We start from the raw sequence: 14,624 nt of genomic DNA, 5'->3' as shown, positions 1-14,624 counted from the left end.
CTAGAGGGAGCATGTATAAGGTGAACAGGATCGGCCCAAGCACTGAACCTTGTGGAACACCGAGGCTAACCCTTATATATGAAGAGGAAACATTATTAACTTGAGCAAAGTGAAATCTATCTGTTAAATATGATTTTAACCAGCGTAGCGCAGTCCCTGTGATCCTAGTCTCATGTTCTAATCTGTGTAATAAAATGCTGTGATCTACAGTGTCGAAAGCAGCACTGAGATCTAGCAAAACAAGTATGGAGACAAGCCCGCGGTCTGATGCCATGAGGAGGTCATTTGTGACTTTAACCAGTGCTGTTTCTGTGCTGTGATGGGCTCTGAAACCAGACTGAAACATCTCAAAGAGACTGTTCCTGTGTAGGTGATCAATCAACTGATTTGCAACCACTCTTTCGAGTAAAGGTGGTGTGGATTTACTTCAATCGACATACTTTATGTTAGCTTTCACTGTGGTTGGTTTTGACAAATAAGTACACAAGCACTTTAGGAAAAGGTTATTAATTGCACGATCCTCTGTGAATCGTCCCCCGGCAGCCCCCGAGCAGCTGGGAAGTCAGGGAGGTTGGGTAGCGGTTCGAAAGAAGCGTAGTCCAAAACAAAGGCCCGTGGTTCACCACCAACCACTTTGTGTATCTAACCGCTTTTCCCCACTCAGCGACACACCCGCTGAGAAAAAAGATGAAAGTGATGAAAGTGAAAGTGACATATTTCGTCATTGGAGGGAACTCACTCCAATGAAATTCGTGCTCTGCATTTAACCCACCCAAGTGACGTGCACACACACACACAGCAAACCCGGGGCAGTGGGCGACCGCGTGCAGCGCCCGGGGAGCAGTGGGGGTTAGGTACCTTGCTCAAGGGTACCTCAGCCATGGACACCGGTACGGGGAATCGAACCAGCGATCCACCGGTTACGGGTCCGACACCCTAACCGCTGATCCACGAGAACCCGACCCATCCTGTTCACTTTATACATGCTCCCTCCAGGAAATATTATTCAGAAACATGGCATAAACTTGCATTGTTATGCTGATGACACTCAGCTGTACTTATCCTTAAAGCCTGAAGAAACAGAGCCGTTAGCCAGGCTCCAGGCACGTCTTAAGGACATAAAGGACTGGATGACCTCCAGTTTTTTATTACTAGACAAAACTGAGGTCATTGTTTTTGGCCCCAAACATCTCAGAACTAGAATAGCTTATAATATTCTCTCTCTGGACGGCATAACTTTGGCCTTACCCTTGGCGTTACCTTCCATCAGGACGTGTCATTTATCCATCACATTAAACAGATCTCTAAGATCTTCTTCTTTCACCTCCGTAATATTGCTGAGATTAGGAGCGTCCTCTCTCAGAGTGATGATGAAAAACTTGTCCATGCTTTTGTTACTTCTAGGCTGGACTACTGCAACTCACTATTATGAGTGAGTTCAGGATGTCCAAATTACTCTATTAATAGCCTGTGGCTGATCCAAAATGCAGCAGCTAAAGCTTTGACAGGAATCAGTAAAAGGGAACATATCTCCCCCATCTTAACTTCTCTTCAGTGGCTTCCAGTAAAATTCAGGATAGATTTTAAAATTCCGACTATCAGCAGGATAGTTGTCCCTTGTGAGCCGGGTCCTGCTCAAGGTTTCTTCCTGTTAAAAGGGAGTTTTTCCTTGCCACTGTCTGCTTGCTCGGGGGTTCAGGCTCTGGGTCTCTGTAAAGCATCCAGAGACAATTTTGATTGTATAAGGTGCTATATAAATAAATAAATTGAACTGAAATTGAACTTGCTCTTGCTCAATCTCACTCAATCTGGCACGACAGAGATCATACGGTAAGGCCCTACGGACTGCCAGAGCTCAAAATTAATTAAGGATAACAAGCACCACCCCAGGATTCCGTTCAGCACTGTAGCCAGGCTGACAGAGAGCATTATCAAGTGTTATTGTCAGGCTTTTAGTTTGTGGACAGACTTCCTGTTTTATTTTGGTTGCCCTCACTTCCTTTTCGTGTTCATTCTTGGTTTCTTTACTCCCTATGATTACTTATTGTTTTCACCTGTGTCTCGTTTGCTCCTCCCCTCATGTGTATTTAAGCCAGTCTCTCCCAGTGTGTCTTTGTTAGATTGTCTTCTTCCCTGTAAGTAACTCTCTGGCGTTTTCTGTATTGTTTCCTCGTGCACCAACCCTGTTTGTTTCCTCGACCCGTTTTTGCCTCGTGATTTTGTACTTTTGCCCCGCTGACTGCCTTTTTGTGTACCGAATCCGGACTGTTAATAAACCGCCTCTCTACACCTGTCAGTCTCTGGTCTGCTCTGTGGGTCCTGTTGTCTGTCTGACCCTGACAGTACAATCTAACCAAACCATGGACCCCGCAGATTCAGAGGCTGTCTGCGAAGCACTGAGAAATCAGGGCCAGTGGCTTCGTATGCATGAAGAACAAATGGCTTCTTTGAGACAGGAAGTAACCGAGTCAAGCAAGCGCCAGGAGGCGGCATTTACTATGTTATCTGCCCAGCTAAGCCAGCTGAAGGTCGACCAGCATCTAGGAGAATCTACAACACCCTCCAGCGAGCATGCGGCTGCATCTCCTGAAATGACTCATTTACAGCTGTCTAGACCTGAGAGGTTTTCTGGTGAGTCTGGTGACTGCAGGCCGTTTATTACCCAGTGCGAGCTACATTTTGAGTTTCATGCAGCAGCTTTTCCCTCTGATCGCAGCAAGATAGCCTACATGATTTCTTTCATGTCGGGTCGAGCCAAGGCCTGGGCTACAGCGGAATGGAACCGCCGTTCGGCCATCTGTACTTCCCTGCCACTATTTTTAAAGACTCTTACACTGATTTTTCAGACTGTTGCTCCGGGTTGAGAGGCCGCCAAGGCCTTGGTTTCCATGCGCCAAGGCAGGCGGAGTGTTATGGACTATGCCATTTCCTTCAGAACATTAGCAGCAGAGAGTGGATGGAACCAACCAGCTTTGGTGGATGCCTTTTTTAATGGGCTTTCAGAGCAGGTTAAAGACTTTCTGACTCCTCTTGACCTGCCTTCTGAGCTTGATGCGCTAGTGTCCCTAGCTTCTAAGATCGACAAGAGATTACGGGAGCGTGACCGGTCCAGGAACTACCCTTCTTGGAGGTCCTCACCCGGACGCATTCCGGCTCCAGAGCTCACGACCAACACCAGAACTGACACGGAGGAACCTATGCAGATTGGACGCACTCGGCTTACTCCTGAAGAACGCCTACGAAGACGCAACGAGGGGCGATGCATCTACTGCGCTCAGATGGGTCACTTCCTGGAGAATTGTCCCATTCGCCGCAGCACTTCCTCCCGTCCAACATCTGTGCTGGTATGTGCCTCCCCTAGTAAGAACAGATCTTGCTGACAGTTCTCTCACGTCACACTCTCCTCTGAATCTCTGTCTCTCCCCCTTACTGTTCTCATTGACTCTGGTGCTGATGCTAGTCTCATCGATGTAGACTTGGCTAGGAAACTTAACCTCTCGTTTGTCCCTCTAGACACCCCCGTGCCTGCCACTGCCTTAGATGGCCATGTGATGTATCTGGTTACCCACTTCACCTCTCCTGTGACACTGATTTTTCCCGACTCTCACACAGAACAGATAACTTTCCACCTTTTTGAGGCACCGCAACATCCACTTGTGCTAGGTTTTCCTTGGCTAACTCTGCACAACCCCCACATTGACTGGGTCTCTGGCAAGGTTCTGTCATGGGGAGGTAACTGTAAGACGCAGTGTTTTGCAGGTCCTCCCATTTCCAGTCTGGAGGGGGTTTTCACCTCACCCGAGGAGGTGGACGAAGAGGAGTTTCCTGATCTGTCCTCAGTTCCATCCTGCTACCTGGACCTTAAGCAGGTATTTAACAAAACTAAAGCCACTACACTTCCCCCTCACCGACCTTATGATTGTTCCATAGACTTACTTCCTGGTACCTCGCCCCCCCGTGGCCGCTTGTACTCACTGTCGGGACCAGAGCATAAAGCCATGGAGGAGTACATCGGAGCTGCTCTTAAGGCCGGGATTATCCGGCCTTCTTCATCTCCTGCTGGAGCAGGGTTTTTCTTTGTGGGGAAGAAGGACAAGACCCTCCGACCCTGCATTGACTATCGTGGACTCAACGACATTACCGTAAAGAACAGGTATCCCCTTCCACTCATTTCCTCTGGATTTGAACTCCTTCAGGGAGCCAAGGTATTTACTAAATTGGATCTACGCAATGCTTACCACCTGGTCCGCATCAGGGAGGGGGATGAGTGGAAGACTGCTTTTAACACTCCCACAGGACATTATGAGTATCTGGTAATGCCTTTTGGACTCACCAATGCCCCTGCTGTGTTTCAGGCACTGGTGAATGATGTTCTTTGTGAGTATTTGAATAAGTTTGTTTTTGTCTATTTAGATGACATCCTGATCTTCTCTCCTGATATGGAGACTCACGAGAATCATGTCCGGCAGGTGCTGCAACAGCTATTATGTAATCAACTGTTTGTCAAAGCTGAGAAATGTGAATTTCATGTGCCTACTGTGTCTTTTTTGGGGTTTGTGGTGTCTGAGGGGAGGGTCAGCATGGATCCCATGAAGGTACAGGCAGTACAAGATTGGCCCACACCCACATCCAGAAGAGAGGTCCAACGGTTTTTGGGGTTTGCAAACTTTTATAGGAAGTTTATTCGGAACTTCAGTCTCGTTGCTTCCCCGCTGCATGCTTTAACCTCCTCCAAGGTGCAGTTTCGCTGGTCCCTCCAGGCAGAGTCAGCCTTTCAAAGACTCAAGAGCAGCTTTATCGTCGCCCCTGTGTTGATTCTTCCTGACCCTAAACGGCAGTTCGTGGTGGAGGTGGACGCCTCTGATTTGGGTGCAGGGGTGGTGCTCTCTCAGCGGTCCGAACAGGACGACAAGCTCCACCCTTGTGCCTTTTTGTCCCGCAGGTTTTCGCCTTCGGAGAGGAACTATGATGTCGGAGACCGTGAACTGCTGGCCATTAAGCTGGCTTTGGAGGAGTGGAGGCATTGGCTGGAGGGGGCCGAGCATCCTTTCCTGGTCTGGACGGACCACAAGAACATTGAGTACATCAGGACAGCCAAAAGACTTAACCCTCGACAAGCCAGGTGGGCCCTTTTCTTCTCCCGATTTAATTTCTCTATTTCATATCGCCCTGGCTCTAAGAACATTAAACCCGATGCCCTGTCTAGACTATTTAAGGGTGAAAGCGTTCCCAAGGAAACGGAGACAATAATCCCTGAGACGTTGGTTGTAGGTAGCATCACCTGGGAGATTGAGGAGCGGGTCAACAGGGCCAATCAAGGGATTCAGGTTCCTCCGGAGGTACCACCCAACAAATTATTTGTCACCCCCGAACTGCGGGGCCCTGTGATTACTTGGGCTCATACATCTCTGATATCTTGTCATTCTGGTTTCCGCAGAACTCTGACCCGGGTGCGAGAGAGGTTTTGGTGGCCTGGTATGAGGAATGATGTACGCGACTATGTGGCAGCCTGCACAACCTGTGAGCAGAACAAAAGCAAGAACGCCCCCAGTGCTGGACTTCTCCAGCCCCTCCCTGTGCCTCAGCGGCCCTGGTCGGACATTTCCCTGGACTTTGTGACCGGCCTACCACCCTCTGAGGGTAACACTATTGTACTCACAGTGGTAGACCGTTTTTCCAAGATGGTCCGGTTCATACCATTACCTAGCATTCCTTCTGCCAAAGAAACGGCAGAGGTGCTAATGTCTCATGTCTGTCGAGTTTTTGGATTTCCCAGGAATGTCCTGTCTGACCGGGGCCCGCAGTTTGTGGCTCAGTTCTGGAGGGCGTTCTGCCAACTCCTGGGTGCCACAGTTAGTCTGACCTCAGGCCACCATCCTCAAACCAATGGGCAGACGGAGCGGTTAAACCAGGAGCTGGAGAAAGGGCTCCGCTGCCTGGCTTCCCAGAATCCCGCATCTTGGAGCAAGTACGTCATGTGGGTGGAATATGCTCACAATACACTCCCCAGCACTTCCGTGGGCATGTCTCCGTTCCAGTGTGTTTTTGGGTACCAGCCGCCTCTGTTTCCTGCACTGGAGAGGGAGGTCTCTGTTCCTTCTGCTCTTGCCTTGGTCCGCCGTTGCCGTCGGATTTGGGCTCAGGCTCGTCTGAACCTCCTCCGGGCTTCCCAGAGCCACAAAAAGTTTGCGGACAGGAGGAGGAGATGTGCACCAGCTTATCAAGCCGGACAACGGGTGTGGTTATCCACTAAACACCTACCTCTTAAGGTGGAGTCCCGTAAGTTGGTCCCTCGTTTTGTTGGACCATTCCCTGTGTCAGAAGTTATTAACCCTGTGTCTGTGAGACTCAAACTTCCCAGGTCTCTTCGTGTGAACCCCACATTTCATGTTAGTGAGGTCCAGCCTGTCAGGACCAGCCCGTTGGTCCCACCTACCAGACCCCCTCCTCCCGCCCGGATCGTCGATGGGGGCCCAGTCTACACGGTTCGGAAGCTGTTGGCTTTTCGCCCCCGGGGGAGGGGTCGTCAGTACCTCGTGGACTGGGAGGGTTACGGACCAGAGGAGAGGTCTTGGGTCTCCTCCCGGAACATCTTGGACCCAGACCTCATACGGGAGTTTGAACGTGACCACCCGCATGATCCTGGGCCTTCTGGAGCCGGCCGTTGAGGGGGGGGTACTGTCAGGCTTTTAGTTTGTGGACAGACTTCCTGTTTTATTTTGGTTGCCCTCACTTCCTTTTCGTGTTCATTCTTGGTTTCTTTACTCCCTATGATTACTTATTGTTTTCACCTGTGTCTCGTTTGCTCCTCCCCTCATGTGTATTTAAGCCAGTCTCTCCCAGTGTGTCTTTGTTAGATTGTCTTCTTCCCTGTAAGTAACTCTCTGGCGTTTTCTGTATTGTTTCCTCGTGCACCAACCCTGTTTGTTTCCTCGACCCGTTTTTGCCTCGTGATTTTGTACTTTTGCCCCGCTGACTGCCTTTTTGTGTACCGAATCCGGACTGTTAATAAACCGCCTCTCTACACCTGTCAGTCTCTGGTCTGCTCTGTGGGTCCTGTTGTCTGTCTGACCCTGACAGTTATCAAGTCTTGTATCCCTGTAACTCTCAGCAGCAATGACTTTATAATGACAAGATTTTAAACATTAGAGACAAAATAAAAAACACCTACTGACCTCAGCTGCTACTGATCTACCTTCAAACAGTGGAGCCTTAGAAACAGCATACCAGAAAATTATCTCTCTCTCTTTCATCCTCTCTGTCCTGTCTACCTCTTCTCCCCCCACCCTTTACCCAGCTGACTATCAGCAGGATAGTTCTCCCTTGCGAGCCGGGTCCTGCTCAAGGTTTCCTCCTGTTAAAAGGGAGTTTTTCCTTGCCACTGTCTGCATGCTTGGGAGTTCAGGCTCTGGGTCTCTGTAAAGCATATAGAGACAATTTTGATTGTATAAGGTGCTATATAAATAAATTGAACTGAATTAAATTTTGCCTCCATGATATGCCGCATTGATGCAGTAGTTCATGTAAAAGGAGGCCCAACCAAGTACTGAGTCCATAGAAATTAACATATTTTTCAGAAGCCTGACATTTCTGCTTAAAATATCCTTTATTTTATTGATCTTATGTAATATTCTAATTTTCTGAGACACTGAACTTTGGGTTTTCATTATCTGTAAGATATAATCATGAAAGTTTCAAGAAATAAAGGCTTGAAATATTTTACTGTATGTGTTATGAATCTATATAATATATGGGTTTCACTTTCAGGTGTGACAAAAAACATTGAACATTTTCATGATATTATAATTTTCTGGGATGTACATTTGTTTTCCTCTGTTAGATAAGGAGAAGAGGTGTAAGAAAATGTTATGAGTTTGTTTTGTTCACTTATTAAACACTGAAAGAACTTGTGAGCTTTAACTTCATCTCCCAGCAGAAACTATAGGGTACAAAATGGTATTGTGAGACAAAACTTTCAAAATAACAAAAAATAACACCATATCTAACAACCTGCTCATTTAAGGGTATTTTCCAGTATCTCACCGTTGATATACTGTATCATTAAAGAAAGTAAATCAAATTATCTGTAGAACTCACCTAACACATGATCATAAGAACATATGACCATAAGATGCTTGCTTGCCCCACAATCTAAGTGTTAACCAAGTAGCTGACAAAGGTTAACAAACTTTGGTAACAACAACAAACAAAGGTTAACTAATTTTGTTAACTAAGTAAAAAATGCTTTTCACACTGTTACATATATCTGTTCATATCACTCTTCATGCAGTTCGTCTGGTTACTACCGTTCCTACTGTATAGTTTTGCATAGTCATACATGCACATTACTCTCACTTGTTTTTGAACTTCTGGTTAGATACTCAACTGCATCTCAGGCTACTTGCCACCCACTGGACCCCTCAACCACTTGAAAGAAATAAAATGTTTTATTTATGTTATGGTGAAGATGTGCTGGGTGAGGTGAATGGAAAAGGCAGAGTGTGTGTGAAGCCACTGAATTAGCTTCACACACATCAGAAAGAGATAAGCTGTTCTTGTGGGAACATAGCACACCTATTTCCACAACACTCAAAAAGAGGATATACCTGTGCCATTAATCAAACGGTAAAAAAAGCTACTGATCTGAGAAAAAAGCTACTGATCAAGGTTTTGAAAGAAACAGACCGCAGGGCATAGAAAGGTCAGCTGAAAAAATTATCGAAGCTCCTCTGAACACCATTCAAGACCTGTATGTCTCAAGAACAAGGAAATGGGCAGGGAACATCATTAGAGATCCCACTCACCCAGGTCATTCCCTTTTTCAGTTACCGTCTCTGGCTGACCGTACGGATCCCTACATACCAGAACCGCTAGATGTGGAAATAGTTTCTTCGCTACTGCTATTTCCATCATAAATAGGTAATAAATGTCCCCCGGCAGCATAGGCCTATAGCAGCTTAGCTATGATAGAGATTTAAAGATTAACAGTTAGTCAGACCTATTCTACCTGTGGCTATATAGCATGAGGTGAGTGTACCTATGCCTACCAGCCCTACACACTTTAAATGGGGCTAACTATAAGCTTTACTAAACAGAAAGATTTCAAGTTTAGTCTTAAAAGTGGAGGTGGTGTCTGCCTGTCGAACCCAGATTGGGAACTGGTTCCACAGCAGGGGTGCCTGATAGTTAAAGGCTCGTCCTCCCGTTCTACTTTTATGAACTCTGGGAACTGCAAGTAAACCTGCACTCTGTGATCTGAGTGATCTATTGGGAATATATGGGACTATTAGATCTTGCAGGTATGATGGGGCTAGTCCATGTAGGGCCTTATATGTAAGTAGGAGAATTTTAAAGTCTATTCTGAGTTTTACCGGAAACCAGTGAAGAGAAGCTAAGATGGGGGAGATATGATCCCTTTTACTGATTCCTGTTAAAACTCTAGCTGCTGCATTTTGGATCAGCTGCAGGCTACTAATAGAGTAAATTGGACATCCTGACAATAGTGAGTTGCAGTAATCCAGCCTAGAAGTAACAAAAGCATGGACAAGTTTTTCATCATCACTCTGAGAGGAGACGCTCCTAATCTTAGCAATATTACGGAGATGAAAGAAGGCGGTCTTAGAGGTCTGTTTAATGTGATGGATAAATGACACGTCCTGATCGAAGATAACGCCGAGGTTCCTCGCAGTCGTACTGGGGGCCAAAGTAATGCCGTCCAGAGAGACAATATTATCAGCTATTCTATTTCTAAGATGTTTGGGGCCTAGAACAATGATCTCAGTTTTGTCTGAGTTTAATAATAAAAAATTGGAGGTCATCCAGTCCTTTATGTCCTTAAGACATGCCTGGAGTCTGGCTAATGGCTCTGTTTCTTCAGGCTTTAAGGATAAGTACAGCTGAGTGTCATCAGCATAACAATAAAAGTTTATGCCATGTTTCTGAATAATATTTCCTAGAGGGAGCATGTATAAGGTGAACAGGATCGGCCCAAGCACTGAACCTTGTGGAACACCTAGGCTAACCCTTATATATGAAGAGGAAACATCATTAATGTGAACAAAGTGAAATCTATCTGTTAAATATGATTTGAACCAGCGTAACGCAGTCCCTGTGATCCTAGTCTCATGTTCTAGTTGGTGTAATAAAATGTTGTGATCTACTGTGTCGAAAGCAGCACTAATAAACTTTTCCAATAAACTTTTCCTAAAGTGTTTGTGTACTTATTTATAAGAACCAACCACAATAAAAGCTAACACAAAATATGTCGATTGAAGTAAACCGATGCCACCGAACACCAAACGCTAGCAAGTGAATGAGTAGTGCAAGAACAGGAAGTGATGTAACACGCAATACGTTACCCAATGCAGGTCAACAGAGGAGAGGAGGAACAGAGGAACATACCACATGTATACCACAAAAGCTTTTGGTTCACATTTTATGTTGAAATCAAGATAAATCATGGGCAAATAGTAATCTGATATTGATGTGCACACATCAGTTTGTCGTATAAATACCCAACACATCAGTTGCTAGGGAGGAATGCGGATATGTCGTACAATGTCAAAAACGTAAAAAGTGGAGATACGTTTTTTTCATTGGACAGCGACGATATATAATATGTTGTCCCTGTATTTATTATGTTCCCCCTCTGTATACCCTGTGTGCTCTTTGTAAAATGTCTCTACTGCTCCTAAAAGAGAGTGACACCAACAGCCAGCAACAAATTCCTTGTATGTGTGAACATATTGGCCAATAAATGTGATTCTGATTCTGTCTTCAAGCCAATTTTGCTGATGTTCTCATTAAAAAAAAAAACTTTGTTGTGCAGCATTGAGAACATGTCTAAGATGTGCCATGTATCATCATCTAAAGCCAGCTAATATTATAAGGCATAACTTCATAGTAAAGAACAGGGAAAATCATTTTGTAATGCCAGCTACCAATGCAATATAGAGTGCATTCCTTAGACTGAATTATATGGAACTTTTTCAGTGTGAGACATCAGCACAGTACCTATGGTGGTGATGACAGTTCCAGCAAAGAAAAAGGCACTTCCCAGATCCCAGTGGCTGGAGTTGTAAGAGGTATCACCGACAGGATTCACTCCGGCATTCACAGCCTCCACAGAATGCTGCAAAGAGAAGTAGAGAGAGGCACATAAAAAAAGCTTGGGCTGGTTGTTGAGGGTGTTGTCTGTGACTATGCTTTGGATTCAACATCTTGCTGGAACAACAAACTCTCCACTCTTTAGTGTCTGCTCTGAAAAGACAATTTTCACTCCTAAATATACTATCAAGTGTTCTGTTTGCTGCTGATGTTCCTGTGGTGTTAACACAGTTGCAAAATTTTTGTAGCTGAGGATAATGTTAACTATTGTCCTCATATATTGGATCACAGAAACAGTCCAAACATGTTAGGACCTGTAGCCCCAAAGGTTGGACAAAACAACAGGAAACAGGAGTGATCTACAGTATATAGTATGATGTAAGTAAAATTTGTGAACAGAAAATCTTACTTTTTTCCCTTTTAATTCAGACTATCAAAAAAACAATTCTACTGAAAAACCATAGTATTAGCTCAGATGGAAAATGACATATTGGCATTAGCTGTTTGCAATATGGTGCATAATGATTGGCTCATTCACTGTGTAGCTAGTAATGTGCAATCATGTTTATATAGGTCTACAGCAAGTACATTTATCATGGTTGCTCTGTTGATTGCTTAATCAAATTGCTTAAGTCAATGCTGTTTGCTAGTAAAGCTCACCTGGCATGATTAATTTGCACTACATTAGGAATGACACATTCATGGACAAGATTTGCAATACATTTTTTTTTTTATTTTAAATTTTCTTTTCTTTTAAATTTGAATACAGTTTTTTGTAAATACACTGTACTTGAGATTTTAGTTTTTTGTTTATCCTATTTTTATACTCTGCACTTTTCTCCTTTCTTGGTCGGGAATACTGCATGTGCAATGTCTGTAAAAACAAGAATTTCCCTCCAGGGATTAATAAAGGAATTCTGATTCTGATTACATGTGGCTACACCATCTCTAAAGGGAACAAAATTGTAAATTTTATTTTATTATCCAAAATATTGATATGTAGCCATGTATCACAAATAGTGCTGTGAAGACATCAATATTTGAAACAGGGCTTCTAAAATTAAGATGAATAATCTTTAAACCTTTAGCTCTTTCAATTTTGCATGGAGATGAAATAAAAACAGGTCAGAAAAAACAAAAAATGAGAGAAAATGATGGGGCTGGGGAACAATAACCACAAGCAATACAGATAAAAACAAACATGTGCACAAATAAAAGACAACATAAAAGAAGTAAATGGCAGGTTAACTAAGACTGAGCACATAACCACAGGCTCACACTGCTAACAAAGAGAGAGACCTTTTTTATTCTAAATTAAGCTATCCAAAATCCATCCATTTTCTATACCGCTTATCCGTCAGGGTCGCGGGGAAACTGGAGCCTATCCCAGCTGACTACAGGCGAGAGGCGGGGTACACCCTGGACTGGTCGCTAGTCAATTGCAGGGCCAACACACAAAGACAAACAACCACACACTCTGACACTCACACCTAGGGGCAATTTAGAGCAGCCAATTAACCTAACGTGCATGTTTTTGGTATTGTGGGAGGAAGCCGGAGTACCCGGAGAAAACCCACGCAGGCACAGGGAGAACATGCAAGCTCCACATAGAAGGGCCCACTGCACCACCATGCCGCCGCTATCCAAAATATGTATTATATTCTGATTAACACAAAAATATATTTGGTCTCAGGTATTCACAATGAAAGGGAAACAGATTCTCTTAGCATTCAAGGATACAACAGAGAATATTTGATATAAGATGGCAGAGTTTTAACAACATCAAACTGCCAACAGCACCCATACTGATGAGCTCCTGGCCAGATGTAAAATCCTCAGACTGTCCTGGAAATGAAAGAACTCAACCAAATGGGTATCAGAGCAGATCTGGCGCTGAAGCTGAAAGTGGGAGAAGAGTGACAGATGACCAGTGAGAGTTCTCCTTGCCAAGAAGTAGTGGGATCAGCTGATTCAGCATTCACACTGTTGTTCTTCTCACCTTTATTTGTGTGAATGCTGACTCAGCATGAGAAACCTAATTCAAACCTTACATTGTTCCACATCTTTAATGCATTATGACATTTATTCATCTTTTCAGTCCCATTCAGAGCAAGTGAACCCTTTTCCACTATTTGTACGCTATCAGGTGAATCTTCATACTTAATTAAAGCCAAAATTCTTTTCAGGTGCCAACCAGCTACTTTATAAGAGATCCACCCCACTTTTTAATGTCCACACTTCAATGCTTTTCAATATCAATATCTTTGTCCCTCACACACACACCCACACACTGTGTAATTGTACTTTTATCTTTCTGATCACTCATAATATGCTGTATTCCGCTACCTAACCTAATCTTAACCATCACAACCAAATTCCAAATCCCCACCCTTAACCCAACATTCAATAATTCTGATTCTAATTCCAATTTATCCCTTAAAACCAGGTCTTAACCTTCAAACAGCCCTTTGAAGTGAGAAAGCAAAAAACATCCTCACATTCCAAAAACATCCTCACATGGTTAAAAACTTGTTTTGATCCACATTGTATATCAAGTACAAATACAAGTACACAATTACACACACAGCGACACATGAGGTCATACTATGTTTCTCTTTTCTGTTCCTCTTTGTGGTTCTACCTCTTCTTCCTCCTCATCTATCTCTCTCCTTCACCCTTTCTCTCTCTCTCTCCCTATCTTTAACTCCTGTTCAACCAGCATCATTTTTTTAATTTCAACAATTAAAAAATGCAGTTTTTGCCACAAGTTTTAAAATGACAGATTTTCACTTTTGATTTTTCCACTTGCCCCCTTGGTGTTTTGCTTTTGGGTCCTTTTTGAATTGCTAAAACCTGACAAAGAAGCCTGTGAAAGCAGGTTAAAATTGGTATAATACCTGACCATCTGCTCCTCCATGAACCGCCACCTTTTTGTGGTGGAGGGGTTTGAGTGCCCTAATGATCCAGGAGCTATGTTGTGGGGGCTGTTTGCCCCTGGTAGGGTCTCCCAAGACAAACTGGTCCAGGGGGAAGGGTGAGACAAAGTATGGTTCATGTCCTTGATGAAAAGTAAAATCTAGGACAAGTGTACCCTGCCCAGAGGGTTACCGGGGCCCCACCATGGAGCCAGGCCTGGAGAAGGGGCCTGTCGTCAAGCACCCGTTGGCTGGGACTTCGCCCATGGGGCCCAACCAGGCCCAGCCCAAAGCAAGGACATGGATCTATCCTCCAGCGGGCCCATCACGAGCAGGAGGAGTCAAAGGGGCCCGGTGCAGTGTGGATCAGGCTGCAGACAAAGAGGAGACCTTGGTGGTCTGAACCCCAGTTGGTGATGCTAGCTGTTGGGACATGGAAGGTCACCTCACTGGTGGGGAAGGAGCCTGAGTTTGTGCGAGAGGTTAAGAGATACCGGCTAGATATAGTTGGGTTCCCCTCTACGCACAGCTTGGGCTGTGGAACCAGTCTTCTTGAGAGGGGTTGCACTCTTCTCTTCTCTGGAGTTGCCTTGCGTGAGAGGC

General features: G+C 44.6%; 1 protein-coding gene across 1 annotated transcript in view; it reads right to left on the bottom strand.

Moving 5' to 3' along the window:
* The window catches only part of kcnk10a (potassium channel, subfamily K, member 10a), a 62,088-nt gene that overhangs the window by 24,610 nt on the left and 22,854 nt on the right, over window positions 1-14,624 (bottom strand). Inside the window, exon 3 of the mRNA XM_046373247.1 lies at window positions 11,014-11,131. Coding sequence (XP_046229203.1) covers window positions 11,014-11,131 — 118 coding nt within the window. The remainder of the gene's footprint in view (window positions 1-11,013; window positions 11,132-14,624) is intronic.

Source organism: Scatophagus argus, chromosome 19, assembly GCF_020382885.2.
Source record: "Scatophagus argus isolate fScaArg1 chromosome 19, fScaArg1.pri, whole genome shotgun sequence".
NCBI lineage: Eukaryota > Metazoa > Chordata > Actinopteri > Scatophagidae > Scatophagus > Scatophagus argus.
The sequence above is the reverse complement of the archived record's forward strand: the minus strand, read 5'-3'. Positions and strand labels throughout refer to the sequence as shown.